We start from the raw sequence: 20,278 nt of genomic DNA, 5'->3' as shown, positions 1-20,278 counted from the left end.
GTTTACCGTTTCCTTTTCAGGAAAACCAGGTAAACAATGGGTGAAAATGCAAACTCCACACTGTCAATGTGGCTGTTCATGTTTAAATATGCACCGGTTTATTAAACTCAAGTTGTGTCTGTGTGTTTAATCATTTCATATAAACAGTGAAACATCTCTGACTACCAACAAAGAAGGAGAGCTCTTCAAATTAATCGGAGGGCAGCCGTTCTAAGGTGGCGAAGAAATATCAAATAAGAAAAAGAAACAGGACTACTAATAAAAGGAACGCAATGTTTTATAACGTATAAAATAATAACTGACCAACCCAAGTGGAGATGGGAGGTTGTAGGCGTGTTGTCATTAAACTTGAACTTGACATTCAAAGAGCTGCTGTGCATACGCTTTGATTTGACATTTATATTGCAGCGGCTAGTCTTTTATAAGTTACTTTCTCTTGCATCTTTTCTTGCCATTTTCTTATAAGTGTATTTAACGACTCCTACTTCAACCTCTCTGTGAATGATTCTTACATAATACGTATTACAATTTTACTAACATATTGAATTTCTTTTCTGAGAAAACCCTCTGCTGAACTGCACTTTATTAAGTTATCCTTCTTTCCCAGAATACACCAGTCCCATTCCCAGTTGCTGCTCTGGCAAACCAGACTAAGCTATAATGCATGTAGTAAACACAAATAGAATTAAAGGTGCAGTGGGTCTTTTTGTTTGTGCTTTCACGTACATCCCGGTAAGTCTGGCCCTCGGTGCACAGCTGCCAGAGCTGTGGTGTGACTGCTGTTCGCTGGTGTTGTACAGTGTGTTAACAGGATGTGTAATGCGGTGTGCTGGTCCTGTGCTGCAGCCAGGGCTGTGTGGCAGCAGCACTGTAGGCTACAGTAGGGCGGTTATCATGAAGCAGTTATGTAGCTGCTCTGCTGGGCCAGTCTAATTACAGGAGAACAGCGTGCACCAGTCTGGGCCTCCAAATGGCACCATATGTTTTCCCAGACTAACCGGCTGAATAAATGCCATTTACCCATTCAGGATGCACTGTGCTCTGCGTCTGGGAATCAGTCACTCGCACTCTTATAAAAACCATTCACACCCTACCACCCACCTCTCCCATATAAAACTCAGCTGTCGGTGATTTACCCTGCTCACCCCACCATGCATCCTCACACAGCTTCCTGTTCAGTTTAACCATTTACTAATCCTATTGTAAGTGTCTGTGGCTCTCTAACACACACGGACTCGCATAATGATGTTGTTGATTGTGCTGTAACCAGTTTAGTTAACTGAAGGGATTTGGTTAATGAGAAACAGCCTTTCCAAAAAGCCAGGGTGTGGTCAGATCCATCCGTCTTTTCTTGGGTGACATGTGGTGAGCGACCCGTGCAGCGAACATGATCGGTAACTTGACAAAGGTCAACACTGGTAAACTCGTTGCGGAGTCAGCGACACATTAGAAACAAGAGACAGAAGGGTCGAGAATATGTTCCATTGGAGTTGTTCCTGACTTAGCTGCTTGAGCTCCTCGCAATGTTATTTGAAAACAAATGCAAATACTGTACATCAGAAACCTGCGGTCAGTTGTTTGAAAACGTTTGGCTTGAGCTCATTTAACATGAGGACATAGAAAATGTATCTGACCTGTATAAGCAAGGAGTAAAACAATCTCAGAATGCTTCATGTCGGTGATAAAAATAAAAAAACTAGACAACAATCCCTATTTTCAGAGGGCAAAATAAAGTAGCTCTTATTCTTCTTGTTAATCATCCCTACCTCAAGTTTAGAAGAAGCAAGCTTTTCATAAGGGTTCTGATTTATGTTAATGTAGTGCCTTTTTCAATCGGCTTTAATTCGGATGTAGAGAATTCCCCCAACCAAGACTCAATGGCACAATTACAATCACAGCGCCACTGATAACAGGAGCATAATTCTTTGTGGTTGCAAAAAGCTGACAACATTTGTATCATGACCTCTTTTTTTGGAAAAGCTCCCTGTATCATCACTAGATAGACCTATCACACATCATCAGTTTGTTAATGAGAACAGCCTAGGCCGAGGCACTCACAGATGCCTATCGAGGGCAGAAAACAAAAAGAGAATGTAAGTAAATACGGACTGTAATTAGTATGACAAGGTTGAAAAAACAGATAACACACCGCAGCAGCCCAAAGGCTTCCTCTTTCACACATGCGTATGTACGTGCACTCTCGCGCACGCACAGGACACACACAGACGCTTGACTGTACGCTCACACACACACACTGGGAACAAATCAAATGTTTTAATCAGCTTGCTACAGCACATAATGAGGATCCACTAAGCCCCAGCTATCAGCTGCCATCGGCCACTTACTTGTGCCTTCAAAGAGCTGATTTTTCACTTCTTCTACAACCAGATTAACACAGTAGCTATCGAGAATGAACACAGTCTGTGCATGTGCAATAAAAACCTGAAAAGTGTATGTGATGTTTCAGCAAGTGATATCTAAGAAGGCAATTATGAGCAAGCGGACTAGACAGTGCAGCCTATTGGAGGAAAGAAGTATATCTGAATACATTTGCCACAACTGTGATTTACAGCACGGAAATACTAGAGAATGGTTGTCTAAGGTCTTGGTTGGAGATCACATGAAAGCGTATGATATGCCACGCCACAGCCCATAAATCTATCTGACAAAGAATGCAATGACTGACTCACTCTTCCACTTCCGTGTTAATGTATCTGATTCGCCTTGAGTGCACACACTTTGTGATGCACACAGTGTGCACCTGGCCCAGCCACACCTGCAGCACAAGGCAATCACATGAATCAGTCAAGTCGGTTACAGGCTAATTTCCACAGAGCTGAAGGTATGTCAGAGTTCTTACTCAACCATCCAGGTGTGCGTGTGTTTAGGGGGGGGAGAGAGAGATAGTTGTACGTGTGGAGATTCACAGAATGTGTGCAGGTGGGCCTCCTTGTGCAGCTTTTGACCTCCTGGCACAGCGCTGACCTCTGTGAGGTGGGCTCACAGCTCCAGCCCTCCAGCTGGAGAAGTGATGACCTGAGAACTGAACGAACGTAGGGACCCGTCCTCCTGTCCTTGTCTCCTTCCTTCCTGCCTGCGTGCTGCAATGTGTCCTAAATAGGGGACACGCAGAGGTGGGTCAACCTGCCTGAAGATATCAGACCAGATGACTGTTTGTTTTCCTTCAACTCACTTGAAAAAAACTTAGATTTTAAACTTCTATCTATTTCTAAAACCTATTTTTCCCAAGCTAATTATTTTTATTGCAGGTAATGTTTATTCTGTTGGTAAAGAATTTTCTTTCTTTTTTTTTGTATTATATTTCTTTAAAATTGTGTATAATACTTTCCTTAAATTATAATAAATATAATATTATTATTCTTAGATTTTGTATAGCTATCACAAGTCAACAAATCAAAACAAAAAAGTGAAATATTGGGGAATCGGTTAAATATTTTGAAAAAGTAAAGTTTTTAAAGCACAACAAAAATTAATATCTTGAACTATTTTTGCCATGTTTAACTGTTTAAACTTAAACTGAACACAAATGTGTCTCATACAGACGGAGAAAAGCTGTCCCATCTGTGCCAGAGGTTACCATTCATGTCAAAGCTAAGGCAAGCTAACTCAGGCCTCTGTAGCAACATCCAGTGCAGCCTGCTGTAAAATAAATGACGTTGTTAGCTGCAGTCTCGCAGGTGAAATGTGCTGCTGCTACAATTATTCTAATGCCAGCATGCCAGAATGCCAGTGCCACCAAATGCTGCTGTCAACCCAGGGGTTTAATTAGTTTGGCACGTGTGCCACTTATAATCACCTGCCATTACCAGTTCTGGCTGCATCTGCTTACACGTCTGTCAGTGGCGAGCAGGCTGTGTGTGTGTGTGTGTGTGTGTGTGTGTGTGTGTGTGTGTGTGTGTGTGTGTGTGTGTGTGTGTGTGTGTGTGTGTGTGTGTGTGTGTGTGTGTGTGTGTGTGTGTGTGTGTGTGTGTGTGTGTCGGACAGTAGGTAGGTGAGTGTATATCGTGGCATCCCCCAACCAAATCTAGACACAAAGGGTTCATAAGCATCACTTCTCTAGAGTACATATATCTTTATTTAAAGATATTTATGGAGGGGGACAGAATTGGATCACAGGCCTCCCTTTTTTAAGAGTGTATTAAACATCTTTAGTCAAAGTAGCTGTCGACTAGAGCCAGGACAATTGTGTTAGTGGTAGAGACTTGTCAGCAGTCCGTCTGTACAGATGCACTGTGAAAGCAGAGGGGAGCAGGGCTTGGTAGTGTCAAACTGCATTGTGAATAGAGCTACACCTCAGGCTGAATACATCACATTGTGATTTCATGAGAACTGGAAGAGGAGGAAGGAGAAAAAAACGTCAGGGCGGCTAGGCTAGTGAATCTCGACCCAAAACATGAGAAATGGAAGTTAAAAGTGAATCGTTCACTCCCCCTGGCGTAGCAGTGGCTACCTCTGGGGCTGGGTTAGGAGGAGGAGGATGAGGAGGAGGAGGAGGAGGAGGAGGAACAGGAGGAGAAGTGGAGCCTCCTGGCTCTCACAGTCATGTGACGACTGAGCTCAATAGCTGAAGGATGGACCTCAGGCTGTGTATTTAGTTATCAGGTCATGAGCTTAAGTGTGAGTGTGTGTACATGAGATTCCATAGATGTGTGACTTCTGAAGGTGTGTGTGCAGAGGAACACTTTCCCACTGACACAACAGGGTCTCGGCTCTCCAGAGTCACCTCGGTCTGCCTCAGTACAATAGCTCTAACTATCCCTATTCTTTGCAGAAAGTTCCCATTTAGCAGTAAAACAAGGCTTCAATATTGTGCCGCCTCAAAAACATCTGTCGGGGACTTGTGTGGCTACACTAATTACAAATATCTGCAGTAATCCGGCGCCGATAAGAGAGTCATTACTCCACCAGACATTTATCACTATGGGATTGATGACCCATTTCAGAGGCTGCCTTTGTACAGGGAAGTGAAATCGCTGATATCCCTTTTATCCTACATCGCTGCTGAAGCCATCCATTCGTCAGGAGGCAAGCTAGTTAGAATTGTAATTAACAGCTATGGACTTTGGCCCTAATAGAATTTTTGCAGGAAACTGCAGATTGACGTAGGAGGGGACGAGGGGGGAGTCACTGTGTTTTTCTTTTCTTACTAATTGCCACTTGGAGTGGCTGTCTGCAGAGAAAAGATGCTCTGCGCTCTGTTGGGAAAAGTGCACACAGCAGCACTCCCATTCCTCCAAATGCAGAACTTCTATACATTTGTAAATATGTAAGCACAGCCATTACGAGATGTGCCTGCACTGGCACATTGCTACCATGCAATAATGTGTCAAAGACGCAACACACATTCATAGGTCAAACATAAAATATGCACTTCCCTGCTCAAATACATAAGTTATGGGACTCTTTTTCCTTCTCAAACACACTTGCAGACCCACCCACACAGACACACGTACACAGAGTGGAGCAGCAGATGATCACAGTAGGTAAGGACTAAAGGTCTGGCCACCTGCCGGCCACGTCCCATTTCTGTAGCGGTAATGAACAGAGACAGCTTGGGGACCGCCCTGCGAGCTTGTCCCCCCTCCCAGTCTCCCTGCTTCGGGGCAGAGCCGGGGGCCCCGGGGTGACAGGGACGCCAGAGATGTTCCACACACTGACAGGAGGGTCTTACCTGGCCAACCCTCTGCACACACTGGCCCAGCGACACACACAGGGACACGCACAGAGGGGACACATTTGCAGATACACAAAGAGCTGCATGTGTGTGTGCTGTATAAACGTGCACACTGCAACTGTTCACATGTGTTCATACGCATATGCACACACCGAAGAACACACGCGTACACACAAACGCTGACCCGGTGTAATTCCTCCAGCACACGGCTGGTGACAGGAGCAGCTGCGGCCGCTACGGCAGACAGATGAAATTTTCATAACTATCTCCTCCAACTTCCATCCTCACCTTCAGGATAATTTATGACCTGCCTGCCAGCCTTGAAAAGACAATATGCTTGATATGAAATGAAGTGTTCCAGCGGTGTAGGTTATAATTAACAGAGGAGGGGAGAACGATGTGTGTGTGTGTGTGTGTGTGTGTGTGTGTGTGTGTGTGTGTGTGTGTGTGTGTGTGTGTGTGTGTGTGTGTGTGTGTGTGTGTGTGTGTGTGTGTGTGTGTGTGTGTGTGTGTGTGTGTGTGTGTGTGTGTGTGTGTGTGTGTGTGTGTGTGTGTGTGTGTGTGTGTGTGTGTGTGTGTGTGTAGAGGGGGGTGAAGGTGTGTGGGCAGAAGGGGGGTGCCCAGGTGGTGTGGTTGTGTTAGATGAGGTGGAGAAAAAGGGAGAAGGATGGGGCATGCGGTGTATATGCATGTATAATATACATGTGTTTAAACAAAGCATACATTTCTTCAGTTCATTCTGTGATATAGACATTAATCATAAAGTTGCTGTTAAAAATAAAAATAAAAAACCGAGGGGTAGATATTATTTGTATTTCTATATATTTTTACATTTAGTACTTGACCTTGTTATTGTGCTTAATGTATTAGCTTACGTAACACTGAAAAAGCACATGTACATTATTTCAGTTGAAAATCCAAAATTGGTATCATTTCAAATGTGTGTTTTAATCAAAAACAAACATGATTTAGATCAGCTAAACTTTAATAACAGTATTTTTGGTGAACACACCCTCTGCCGACCCATAATGCTATGCTCTTGCCTTTCGTTTCACATGCCTGCCACACATCCTCAGCCAATCATGCTCTATCAGCTCTCTGGGATGTTGGTTTTGACCAGAAAGAATTCCCTGGTTTTTGTGACAACTCGTAAAACAGGTCCAAACCCCATACACTCCCTCTCTCTGCTCACCACATTGTCTTTTCCAAACTCAAATCTTGTTTCCATATTAAAAAAGGCAGCATTTAATGGGCAACTGTCTCTGCAACAAGTGCGTTTAAAGGTCTGTGGGACTTTTTAATGACAGTTTTAACTCTCTCTTTCTCCCTTTCTGTGCCACATGGCAATGCCAAGCTCTTACTGTGAAATGCGTAATTATGAAATGACTGTTTCCATTAAAGCCTGTGAGCGTTTTAATGCAGTTGTGACTCAGTGGAGGATAAGCAGAGACAATTAACAAAGAGAGAGCGTGATACTGATCGCTGCCAGTTGCAAGTCTGCCATTCCAACAGCGAACCACAGAACGAGAGAAAGCATGTAACTCAACAGCCAATTATTGACTTGTATGAGAAAAAATGCGAGATAGAGATAAGTGCATATTTACACGAGAATAACTTGTTTGTACAGTAAGTAGAAGGTAACAAGGTAGCATCGTCAGTCATCTCATCAAAGCACATTCCTGCAAGAATAAGACATAATCTTAAGTACTTTCCAGCCTGGGAGCTAACTAGGATGGGAGTGCGTCTGCTACGGTAACAGCAGCTGTGAGATTCTGCTGAGGTCAAGACATGTCATGCATATCTGAGTGATTGCTAAACAGGGCCGGGTGCATGAGAGAAGAATTCATAATTTACAATCAAGCACACTCAAACACACACCTCACAAACACATAGGCCACAGGCGATCTCGCTGCACGCATGTATACGGTCTGAGGGACCACACAGACATGTTTTAGATAAAGACAGACAAATTAGACGACAGCGTCTCAGGCTAACCGCCGCGCTTGCACTAATTACAGGCTGGCCGTCGATGAAAGAGACAGATGACATGTAGTTATTTGTTTTCTCCTACAGTGCCCTGAACCAAGTAAACACAGCAATGACGATGACGGCAAAAGTAGGTGGTAGGAAGAAAAACACAGTTCGAGAACATGGTTGTGGGATGGGAGTTCCACCCACCGCACACAGGTGCCTGCCCACCAACAGAAACCCCTGAGGTAAAGAGAAACAATGGAGCAGCCAGAAAGACTTTTGGCTGGTTACTCCTGCCAAGGTAAACAGACTGAGATCCCCCTGTCTCTCCTGCTTGCAACACAGGACTGTTGTAGGGGCGATGAAGAGGCAAATGTGGGGTCTGGGAGATCTGATGAACCTGTCAACTCAGGTAGCAACTTGCATCACACAGGCCTGCTTGACAACATGCCCGGACTGACCTTCCGCCAACCAGGACTTCGTTTTTTTTAATTCCAGCTCAAACACAAACAACAGTCTTGCTAATTAAAAGTGGAAGCTTGATGCAACATTGTTTTAACTGAACCGCACAAGCTCTCTTTCCAAAAACCTTTCATGTAACAGCAACTCAGATTCCTCACACTGAAATGAAGATGATTGCTTATATTCTCTACCCATATACTTGTGTAATGACAGCTAGACAGACGATGGTTTTGCTAGAGATCTATGGGAACCTATGCCCAGCAAACCCTTGAGTGTATGAAGAGAGTGAGTTGTGTATGGGTTGAAAGTAATCCCTGCAGTATGGTGTCTCCATTTCTAGGCCTTTGAGGAGGTCATTGGCCACATTAGACAAGGCTGTGGTCTGTCCGTCTTTATTGTGGACACGACGTTGACAATCTTTCCAACTCCCATCTGGGACGGGAGACCTCCATTGTCTGCTAACTCCCCGACCCACCCCACCGAAGGAGTCGAGGCAGGGTCTGTCAGGGGCCACACAAAAGAAATGTCACCACTACTGGAATGAAGTGCCAGCCAATGAAAGTCTCTATGCCTCTCCACAGGGGGTGCAACTGGTAGCTGACATCACTGGTGGGGTCATCCCCGGCCGGGCACGGCTTCAACCTCGGCTCTCTGGCCCCCGGTGACCCCTTGGTTTTGATGACAGACTGGACCTTTTGTGTATCAGCGCCCGGTCCAGGTGAGGACAAGAGAGGATGACAATGGCAGGAAACATAAAGCCAATGGATGCCGGGGGACAGCCCTACAGGTCACGGGTCAAGATGGACAGCTGAGTGATGAGTGCAGCTGTGGACACGTGGACCTCCTTCTCGGTCCTTTAGATCTGCTTGCCATGTCAGCTGATGTAGCTTTTGTCTTGGGATAAAGACCTCACTAACTCCCAACAAGTTGGAGAAAAGTAATAAACACAGGCGACAGATGTACTACACCACAAATTCTGAGTGTACAGCTATTATAGTAACACCCCTAACCTGTACCATGTGGCTCAGGTCATTTCAAAGGGCAGCTAGGATGGAATTGCATTCAAAATAGAGCCTTAACATTCCACGGACTAGAAAAAGGGCAATGTTTTTGGTTTTTAAATTGTACAAATTAAAGGGTAAAAATATGATATAATCCAAAATCAACAAAAATGTTAAAAAATACTTGAAATTAAAGGAACTAGATGCTCTAACAATCAGTCACTTGAATTATAGAAAAAATTGAAAATATGCAATAAATGATATTCTTAGAAATAGAGTGGAGTCTAATATTTCTAATTTCTCATAGAGGTGGATACGATGTATTTTTTATCCCAAGCTGCCACTGCTAAACATCCATTTCCTCTACCAATTCTAATATGAGGAGGAGGGGTCTGTGAAAATGACTTTTTGAAACCTAGCTATGTATTACCTCCAAAGCCTATTGAAGAAAGCATACCTAGTGCCTACGAACTGCAGCCTTCTCACATCCTGAGCTGTCCAACTGCTTCCGATGCCAAAGGTCAATGGCTGCCTACTCTCCTACCGGCCCACACTGAGAGATGGGAGGACAGGGTTTGCCAAGTCATGCACAAACCCTGCCTTGGGTCATAAACACCTCCGCCTGTCTCCCCTCTTCTTTTCTCCTCCACAGAGGTGAGTTGGGTTTGCACTCTGTTAATCTTTCACTACAGGCCCGCTTGCTTTTACACTGGCCCGCTGGAGAACAGAGGAGGGGAATGAAAGAGGGGTAGTAAAGGACGAGAGTGGAAGAGCAGGAAGAAAAAGCCATAGAGAGGGCCAGATGGGCACCTTCACAGTCCATTTATCAAACCCAATGTGGCCCTCCCCTCCCCTCCCCGCTGCTCTCATGTCCTAAACCCCCATGTAATTCTGTAATGATTTTCATTATCATATAATGACCTTACAAAGCCTACAGCAGTTTGCATGGTCAGTACAAAACTCGCAGCTGTTCCCTTCAGTGTTTGCTCGCCGGCTGTGACAAAGCTTTTTTTATGTTTTTTTATGTTGGTCAGAGCAGTGACCTCTAGGCACTGGAAGGTCACCGTAAGGTCACAGCATCCAGGGGGTTCAAAAGTAGAAATAATGTAATCATTCTGATCCAAGATAGCATCGTAGGCGTGTTCCCTGGAGGTTGTGCTTTGCTCTTAAATCTGAAGCTCCTGTGTGGCATACTCAACGGCTCTCCGAGTCACCCACATAATAATCCATCTCTTCCCAGGGAACTCACGGGGCATTTACCAAAGGGACACGGAGGGCAGCATCTATCAAAGAATTCACCGTGTGCATCGGGAAAACCCGGTTACCAGAAAAGCTCATAAGAATAAAAAAGCCCTCATAACTTTGTTGGCTCAGAGTGAATGAATGGACTGCTTCTGCTAGCGGGTCGAGTCGAGGCATCACTCACTTTGAGTGCCTATAAGTCACTCGTGAAGAACCACTGGTCACCAGGTCCAATTTCTCTTCCTTTCCTTCTTGATGGTGCTAAAAATGCCCCGGAGGCAGAAAATGGCAGCGAGCGGGCCCACGTTCCAGCGCGCAGAGTGCTGCTTTAACTGGTGTTTAAGAAACAAAAGTCAGCGAGAAACTTAATCAATCAGTGCTGGTTGTTTATGTTTATGTGCCTCTAGCAAGAGTCATCAATCAAGCTTTTTTTTTCTTTTTCCATCCTTTTGCAAGCATTATGTGTTGAATAGAAACCATGGAAACAAAAGGCAGTATTATGATAAAAGCCTGCCTGTTGCATATTGTGTGGAAACCTAATTAGGACGCGCAATAAAAATCAGCAAATTAATTTCAAAAGTAATCTTATGGAGAGTGCTTTCATGAGAATAAATGAAATACATCTGACTGAACCAGGTTCCCTCACTCTGTCTCTGATTTTTCACTCTTTTATTTTCAAACAATAACTTTGTCTTCTAGTCTCCATACAAAAATACAAACCTCCTTCTTCCTCAAAGAACAAGCAAGTCCATCCTTAACCTTCATCAGCTACAAATCTCTAATCAGTACCAGTACGTCCCACTTAACATTGCACACGGCCATGTGTTTAGTTTTGTGTAAATGAGATCTGTTGACAGCCACTTGACAGGATGACCCCCGGCTTTTTTGTAAGTGGGGGCGGTGGGGGTTAGGGAGAGACATTTCATGTGTTTAAAGGGGAGAAGAGGTATCAGGAGCAGCTGGAGTTCAAACACATTGTGTGGGACTCTTGCCCTCCTCCAAAACTAATCTAATCAGTCTTTCACTGCTGATAGAGTAAACGTCTGTCTGCCCCTCCGACAAGGACGGAGCATTTCCTGTCCTGGTCTGTGATACTGGTTGTCAGGATCTTAGGGTGAGGGGTTGGACGTGGCTGAAAAGTTGCTAACAGTGCATTGTGGGTGGTGGGGGAGCTTGGGATGATGGGGGATAGCGCTGATGTTACGTTTGGGGTGGGATGGTTTCTAGCTTTCAGCACCTGTAGCTGGAATGCACTATCAGAGCAGGCCCTACATCAGAGTTGTGAGGCGGTGGGCGTCGACACGGCATAGCAAGGTGTGTGGAAACAGCCTGTTTACAAGGCTCATCTGGATGGGGCAGAGCTAAGGGTCAACTGAGGGGGACGACTCAAAACAGAGGGGCGCCGCGGAAAGCTGAGGGCGGCAAAACAGCAGGAAGTTGACATACATCTTCCAGAAGGAGAGATGTTGCTTTCAGGAATTTGTAGTCTTTGGATTATGCCCCTGGCACTCTTTAGGCTCTGGATCATGTCTGGTCCAAAGTGTGTGTGTTTGTGTGTGTGTGACACTGAGGTCAAATCTGTTGATAGAGACAATAAGCAGCGAAACACATGTGAATGCAGATGTAGTGTATACATGCATGGCAGTGTTTGTGTGTGTCCTTGCTAGTGCTGAGGGAGAGACTGACTAAGAGAATGAACAGCTAAAATAACACTGTGTGTGTGTGTGTGTGTGTGTGTGTGTGTGTGTGTGTGTGTGTGTGTGTGTGTGTGTGTGTGTGTGTGTGTGTGTGTGTGTGTGTGTGTGTGTGTGTGTGTGTGTGTGTGTGTGTGTGTGTGTGTGTGTGTGTGTGTGTGTGTGTGTGTGTGTGTGTGTGTGTGTGTGTGTGTGTGTGGCTGTGTGTGTGTAAGGCCCTCCTTTATCTGAATGAATGGCCAGTGTTCTAATCCTTGAGCTCTCTGTCCTTATCTGGAAGGAAGGAAGTGAGCGGGCTTATCCAAGACACACGTGTCGTTGTGATAGCTGTGATAGCTTCCAGGTCCAAGGACCACAAACAAACAGAAACTACAGAACTGAGTATCTGTGGGATCCACATCGGTGCTTCAAAAGGAATCTTTGTCAATGCACACTTACAGCAACGGTCGGGCAATCTTCTCCAAGATCATTTTTTGTTAAACTTGTTGTACATTCCAACATCAGATTATAAATCAAAATTAAAACAACCTCCCTACCTGCCCGGACTCATTGGGACTCTCAGGATTTTTCCGCAGGCTACAAGCTTGACAGCCGTTGGATTTATCGAAAGCAATGATTGTATTATCTTTTCATTATGATCACGTTCATCATGATAGTTTTGGGGGGAATGTTTTGGAGGGGGGTCCAAAGGGATGGGCTGTGACTGTTGCCAATTCGGACGACTTTTTGATATACAGTAACTCTAACTACAAAAGGGTTTGGTAGGATGTGTTGTTTTTGGTTGGATCATTTCAAGATCCACCATACTCTTGCTAGCTTCTCAAACAAAGCAGAAGTAAATAGTCGATTAATGATTATTTCGTTTGGAGTTTTGAGTCATGTTTTAAGTTTGAGTCCCCACAGTGTAATTAGTCCTGCACACAAATAACTTGGTGTTACTCATTATATTTCAAAAGATCAATCGCTCTGGTCCTTCCAAGTCAAGTGAACCTTTTCGCTTGGCTGCAAAATCTCCTTAAGTGATTTCTTGGCAATTTAAGCAACGTTTGTTTGTGTCAAAGTTTTGGATGTGTTTCATTTTCCTAAATTGGGGCTTTCCTAAATATTTGCTTGGGTGAGGACCCTTGACCCCAATGCATGGGTGTGTTATGTATTTGTTGTGAGCATGTTGTAAGCCCATATTGTCATTAACTGAAAGGGTTAATAATCACCATTAGTTTTAATGGTTTCTCAAACAACTCGATTGCACTCCAGTTTGGGCCAATCTAATTGAAATAGACAATTCAGAGATATTCTGAACAAAACATAAATGTCATTATTACACCAGGCAGCCCATTCCAAAACATGTTATTCCTCCTAGTTGTGTGTGATAGGGATACTAGTTTTAATATGAAACGTCGTACCTCATAGAGTGTCCTACTTTACCCGTCCCACACATCTGTCAAACATGTGTTTCTCGAGGGGACCGATAGAAGGAAACAAAGTTGGTTGTACATTGTGTTACCTGTCTCTCCATGTCTGTCTCTGCTGGTGTCTGTCTGTCAGGGCAGACAGCAGAGCTTCTGCCATCTCCCTCCTTCCCTCTCCTTCCTGGCCCTCCTCTTCCTCCAGAGTCCCCAGGAAGAGCATAGTCTGGAAAAAGAAGCGCAGAGGTTTAAAATAGCTGCATCAAGTAGAACTCATGATAGACATGGTAGAGTGACCTTGATCACGGAAGAACACACCATTCCCTATCTTCATTTAATTAACTTTTCATAGAGACAGCTTAAAGGACATTAGTTGGTCAAGCATTCATCCTAGAGCAAAACAACAAGTCTGCCCCATTACATTTCACCTGAGTATTAGACTGTATTTAACTGAGTGGAAAGACTACCTGAAGCATTTCCCTCATCCTATCCTCACTTAAAAAATTACACAGCTCAGAGCCAAGACTCCATTATAACATCCCTGGGACGGCGACATACAGTAAGTCTAGTATAAAGTCAGTTTCACATCAGAGGATGGGCAAATTACACCCGACATTAGAGTGTGAGTCAATTAATCACGTCCTGCACAGCACAGTGTAATGTGTGAGTATCCCCCTGTTGAACATGAATTACAGGCCGGCTTAAAGTGTGACGTGGCACATCAGTGCTAATCTGAAGCATCCTGGCAAACCTTCGCCTCCAAGTCCTCCGCAGCCTCTAAGCTGGTTGAGAGGGAGTCAAATGAAAAAGGATCTGGCAGCCCAAATTAAATGCAGTGCTGTCAGCCACACTCAAATCCCTCTTTCTCCCTCTTCTTCACAGACTCTCTCCCTCTCTGAATATCCTTAAATGTCTCCCCCCGCCTTCTCGCAGCCTCTGAGAAGTGATGGATCTGTAACTCTGACTGACTCTGACGCCTTGTTAAGAACAGTCTCTTCCTGTCACATCCACCAGTAAAGCACGTTCATTTCTTCCCATTAACAGTCACTCGCCTCCCAAGTCATCCAACCCTCTTTTCAAAAAACCCCACAATGTAAGGAAACCTTCATTTCTTCTCCTCTGCCTCGTTTTTTAATCCCTTCCTGACTATCCACCTGTCTGTCTTAATTCATATGAAGATGGGTTTGATTGTCTGTGTGTGTGTTTCCAAAGGAAGGGAGTGTGATTGCAGCGCAGTAATATGCTTACTTCCTGCACACCACACAGGACAGGTGTCAAAACATGTGGCGGTGTGTGACTGATTACGCCTGACTCGAAGGAGACACCAAAGATTACGGTGACCAGGAGGAAGCAGGGCTGGCTGTACCCCCTATGGAAACTGTACCTTTCGTTTTGGATCAAACAATGTCCTCGTGGGATGAGTGTCAGGCAGAGAAAGTGGCAGAAAGTGCATTCAGACTGTATCACCATCTCAGCTAGTAGACATCACATTGCCATGCTGGCCGTGAAGCACAGTTTCAGTGTCTGGAGCAAAGTGCTGATGAGCTAATGATTCCTAGTTGATCTGAAACCTGCTTGTGAGATCACTTTAGTTCTTCCCAAAGCTGGCCTAGGAACAAAAGGAGTAACAGGAAAGGAAAGACAGCTCAGTCCGATGAGTTTATTCTAACTGTGCTGCATCAAAAAAGATCTAGTAAGAGCTAAATAATTCACAAACTTTTAAAATGAGCCCATCGTGTTTGAACACCATCACCTTGTTGTATATCACAGCTTATTACACGGCTTAGTTGAATACTCAATTCTGATTGGTCAATTTGGACATTTCAGAGGTTGTTAATACTCGATAACAGACCGCTGTTAAGCAAAAGTAATGAACGTTGCTATGGAGGATCGAAGGGATTGTTCTTTTTTTCCATAATGACTGCCTCGGTGCACATTATCCATTACCTTAAAATGTTTGACAAATGCTTTTCCCAACCAAATGATGACGACAGAAGTCACCGAAGTTGACCCCATCGCCTGCCAACACATTGAAGTCAGCTAACATCCTCTATTTAAGACGTATCCGTTTGTGGGTGTGTATTTAAAAGTCTCTTTTTATATTTGTTCTCTTTTTGGGAGTATAGGTGTGCCTCTCGTAGAGTGAATGTGTGTTACCAAGCTTCCTTCTCATGAGATGTGTTGAGCATGTGTGTTTGGATGCATGTTTAGAAGACCCAGTGCTGAGAGAGGCCTTCAGGTTTAGCCAAAGGCTGATCTCCAGGCCATTCAGACACCCCACTGGTTGTTTACTGGTCGAGCCCGGCCTCAGTCAGACTACAACCCTTTATCTCCGGGTCTGTGTTAACACTAATCAGCCCCCTCTTTCCTTCTATTTACCCCATGATGACAGTAGCTATCCTCAGCCTCCACCTCTCCCAGCTTGATGCTGACCACAGATGTCCCCCTGACCCAGGACACATCCCGGGGTGAAAGAGAGGACAACGAGGACCTGGGTACCTCCATCCCTCGTCCAAAGACACAAAACCTCAACCGTGTCTATTTTACTAAACATTTCCGGCCCTGTGCAGAAGCAGGGTAGGTAAACAAACACGTAGCCAGGCCGAGGTGAAATTTTGGTTGGTGGGGAACTGGAGTGATGATAGCGTTCCAAGCAAAGGCTGGCTGGAGGGCAGCCTGGGGCGGCTCACTAACACCTCGAGCCAGGACTGTATCTTAACACCAACAAGCATCTGTCTATTCCATCACATAACAACATGTCACTCATTCTACACAGAATAACCGAACGGGAAGACGGTTTGTTGCAGCACATAGTGTAATATGGTGTACATTCCTTAAGATTATAACACAGAATAGAATGTCCCGGGTCACGTAATGGCTGAAAGGTAAGAGGGTTAAAAAAAGATGCTGAAGAACTCAAGGTTTACACTCCATAAAACAGAGCTACTAGCTGCCCACCAGAGTGTCTGAGAGACTGTTAACACCCCATGAAATGTGGAAGCTGACTTTAGACCAGGGCTTTCAGGGGACCCAGAGCACTCTTAAGCTCACTGGCATTCCCTCATATTGGAAACCTTTTTACGTATGCAGGCCGCAAACACTTCAAAATCCCTAAATGTACCTCCCTATTTAAACATTTAGAAAAAACATGGGTGATTCCCAGCCCAGAATAGAACATCCAAATGACATGTGGTTATCTAAAAAGGTAGGTGTTAAATAAAAATCACAAGTAATACCAAACATTTCCCAGGTTGTGGCTGGCGGCTGGTGTTATTTAGCCAATGTGGTTCCTCCTCTCCTAACTGCACCTCTGTCCGTCAAACTGGCAACTTCGACGGCTGTCTCCCTGCCACCATTGGCTTAAATGGATGCAGGTATGACGCTAACCCAATCCTCCAGTTTGTGACTAACTGATGGCATGCAATCACCACAAAACGGTTCTTTATCAATACGTTCACTGCATTAAGTCGGCAAACTAATCAACTACAAAGAGTGAGAAATGCTTCGGACAAAATATCTTTCATCTCTGACTGATTATGCTCAGTACCAAATGTGAAGATGATTTTGAAGGCCTACAAAGCATCTGGAGGCTAAATAAACTTCCCTCTGCAGTATTCTTTGTTTTGGTCATCCATTGATAATATCTGGTAACAACCCTATAAAAGGCAAGAATGTCCTCCAAATAGCAATTTGAGATTCAAGACCTCATGTAATGAAAATACGAGAATATATTAAATGTATTGAGGCCTATAATCATCAGTAAGTAGCTAAACAATGACTTAATGCTGTGCTTGCTTTTTTAGCCATCAGCTTAAGACATATTACACCCCAGTAACACACCTGGTGAATGATTGTGGGCAACATTCAGGAGAAAAGAACCATATTCTCTGACCATAGCAATAACATGAGATTTGTTCAGTTAAATTACCGTTTCTAAAATGTCTCTTGAGAGATTGCTCTATGTTTAACTGTAATTACTCCCTTACTTGACTTCCAATGTATGTCAAGCTTTAACGTTAAACCCTTTTCTCCAACTCTTCAGACCCTCCACTGACTTCCTCCACAGTTTCAGCTCAGCTGCTCAGACATGTGATTTTATAGGCCCTGAGAGTGGGAGTTTGGCAGACTCCATCCTCTCTCCTCTAATACAAGAAACCAATATCACTTTGACCGCTGGTGGAAAAAGGCATCAGGCACCTTGCTCGGGGTAATGGATAGCTTCTGCTCACTGATATAAACAACTAGGGAGCTGTGATCCTGCCAGGACCAGTTCCAGTCTGGACAAGGGATCCGTGTGTATTTGCTGCATGCCACCATCGAGTTACATTGCTCTTTGGGGGGGGACTCTCCGCCGGTGGAAAAATTATATTAGCCCGTGAAGAAATAAGCCCAGACCACATTCACTTTTCTGTGACATCACACTTGAAGTCATAAAAAGTGTGTGTGTGCTTGAACGTCAGTGTGTTTTTTTCCTGCCGTCTGCCTGCTGTCACATGATTACAGATGGTTCAAAATTGAGGCATATCTGAAATTAAATTTGTTCAGTTTCCATTACGTAAGATTGGTTGATAAATACATACAGTGTGTGTGTGTGCGTGTGCGTGTGCGTGTGCGTGTGCGTGTGTGTGTGTGTGTGTGTGTGTGTGTGTCTGGTTGTGCAAGGAAGAAGTGTAGGTTGTCAACATTGCTGGTCAGGCTTGTCTTCCACACTTTGAAGCTCCAGAACCTTTGATATTATCAAAGAGGAAACAGTGAAGACAATGAGGGAAGCAAGCTCTGTGAAAATGTTCTCTCAAAAGATGATTCAAGAAAGTTATTTCTTTTTATGTGTGACTTTCTTTTGAATCATCAGTACAACTTTGAGCAGTTCTCAGAGCTGAAACTTACAGAGCAGTGGCTTTCAAAAAGGTTTCTTGCAACACTTCTTGCAGTTAATCCAAACAAACCATGCTAACGTTTAAGACATTTTAAAAGTGTCCAGTTTATTAGGTGCACCTTTAGACTCTTATGCATTCAAAAACGGTTCTATTAGGTCTACTCTTAGGATGGCTTTAATGTAAAACATGTTGTTGAAATTCTCAAAAGGTGTAATTAAATTAAATGTTTAAGTCTGGAAGTCATACTGGTGTTGTACATTATATTTAAATTGTCTTTTAATATAGTACACTAAATATGTTATACAAATAGTAATAGTAATAGTTAGTATCCCAGTACAACACTGACGACCTTAATAATAAACGTATATGATTTTCTGAATTTTCAACAATGTCACCAAAAACTAAATATATTTACTGTCAAAAAGATAAATATGGCAGGTCTGTTATTTCAACACTACAATTAAAAAAGATTGAAAGACATACAACAAAATATTTTTAGCCAACCAAGAAGGGCCTCTAGAGATCAGTAACTGTGTGTGTGTGTGTGTGTGTGTGTGTGTGTGTGTGTGTGTGTGTGTGTGTGTGTGTGTGTGTGTGTGTGTGTGTGTGTGTGTGTGTGTGTGTGTGTGTGTGTGTGTGTGTGTGTGTGTGTGTGTGTGTGTGTGTGTGTGTGTGTGTGTGTGTGTGTGTGTGTGTGTGTGCGTGCGTGTGTGTGTGTTTTCACACAATCTCCGTGGTGATGGAAACATAGACCCTTCTGCCAGTTTGACCCTCACAAGGTCGCCGGCACCATCAATTATGTCAGCCAGTAAAATGGGCTTTGCTACACACAGCAGATTATATGGAGTGTAAAACATTAGAAAAATGTGTCTGAAACACCACAGTAACATGTTTGAAGTGACAATGGGTTGGGGCGGGGGGGAGAGACACTCCCAGAAAGGGAAGACTAGTGACAAGTGATTTTGTTTGAAGGCATTGTAACACACTCAAGTGGGCAGGGAAGCTTTCTATGGCCCCTACGGCACTCCATCTTCCGGGCAGAATACAAGCGGGATTGAAGGACATATGCTTTCCACAGGGTCAAATGAAGCAGAACTCACAGGCTTTTGTGGGGCTCCCTTTTGGTGGTGAGAAGAAAAGGCAAATCTGTTGTTGGGATGTAGTCCAATGGGCCCACAAATATCGCATAAAAATTCACCAGCCTGTTGCTCGCAAGGCTTTTGTCTCCGTCTCATGATAAGGAGTGTGGGCCAGTTTGGACTAATGGCTAAACCACATAGTTCTAAGTCTGAATGAGCTGTCCAACAGACAGACAGACACACACACACACACACACACACACACACACACACACACACACAAACAAATGCCTCATCCATCCATCACAGGAAAGCTTTGAGAGGCGCTTTGACTAATTCAGGACAATGAAGACAGAGCTGGACAGAGATGGTTGCGATGAGCGTGACACTCAAGCGCCTTCTGCTCCGTTAAAACCCTCTTACTCTCCTTCACCATATGAAAGCCGAGTCTAGATTCTAGCTAGATAGCAGATTGTGATCAGCACCTCACTCTCCTGCCAGTAAAAAGCTTTTTGCTGACTGGGGCCAAAGCCAGCCTTTTTCTGAGTCCCGGAGTTACAGTGTAACACACACTGCACCGTACTTCAGCTCTTCAAAAATGCTAAACCAATAAAAAGGGTTTCCATCCATCGAGACACGCTAGCATACAGGTTGGGGCTTTTTTTTTTTTTTTTTTTTTAAAAGGTGGAATATGTGTGCCGGGGTTGAATAGTGTCGCTAACAAAGTTTTGATTGAATACAAGAAGTATGAAATGTAGTGATTCCTCCATTTCAGCAACTGGCTGGAAACCATGGGGCGAAACTAAACAGACTCTCTTATATGTGACTACCCTGACATCAATTGTGAATTA

The 20,278-nt window shown here is 44.1% G+C and overlaps 1 protein-coding gene across 2 annotated transcripts in view; it reads right to left on the bottom strand.

Annotated features, from left to right (window-relative positions):
- fto (FTO alpha-ketoglutarate dependent dioxygenase) overlaps positions 1-20,278 on the bottom strand; it is a 126,464-nt gene that overhangs the window by 55,721 nt on the left and 50,465 nt on the right. The window contains exons 8-9 of one of the 2 annotated variants that reach the window (XM_079662445.1): positions 13,570-13,697; positions 2,261-3,113 (exon numbers count right to left, since the gene is read on the bottom strand). In XM_079662445.1, the coding sequence (XP_079518571.1) occupies positions 2,924-3,113; positions 13,570-13,697 (318 nt within the window). In that variant the 3' untranslated portion in view covers positions 2,261-2,923. Of the gene's footprint in view, positions 1-2,260; positions 3,114-13,569; positions 13,698-20,278 lie in introns of those variants that run through there. The other variant, XM_079662446.1, reaches the window with a different exon arrangement.

Source organism: Notothenia rossii (genome assembly GCF_949606895.1).
Source record: "Notothenia rossii genome assembly, chromosome: 2".
NCBI lineage: Eukaryota > Metazoa > Chordata > Actinopteri > Perciformes > Nototheniidae > Notothenia > Notothenia rossii.
This window is presented reverse-complemented; position numbering and strand designations above follow the sequence as displayed.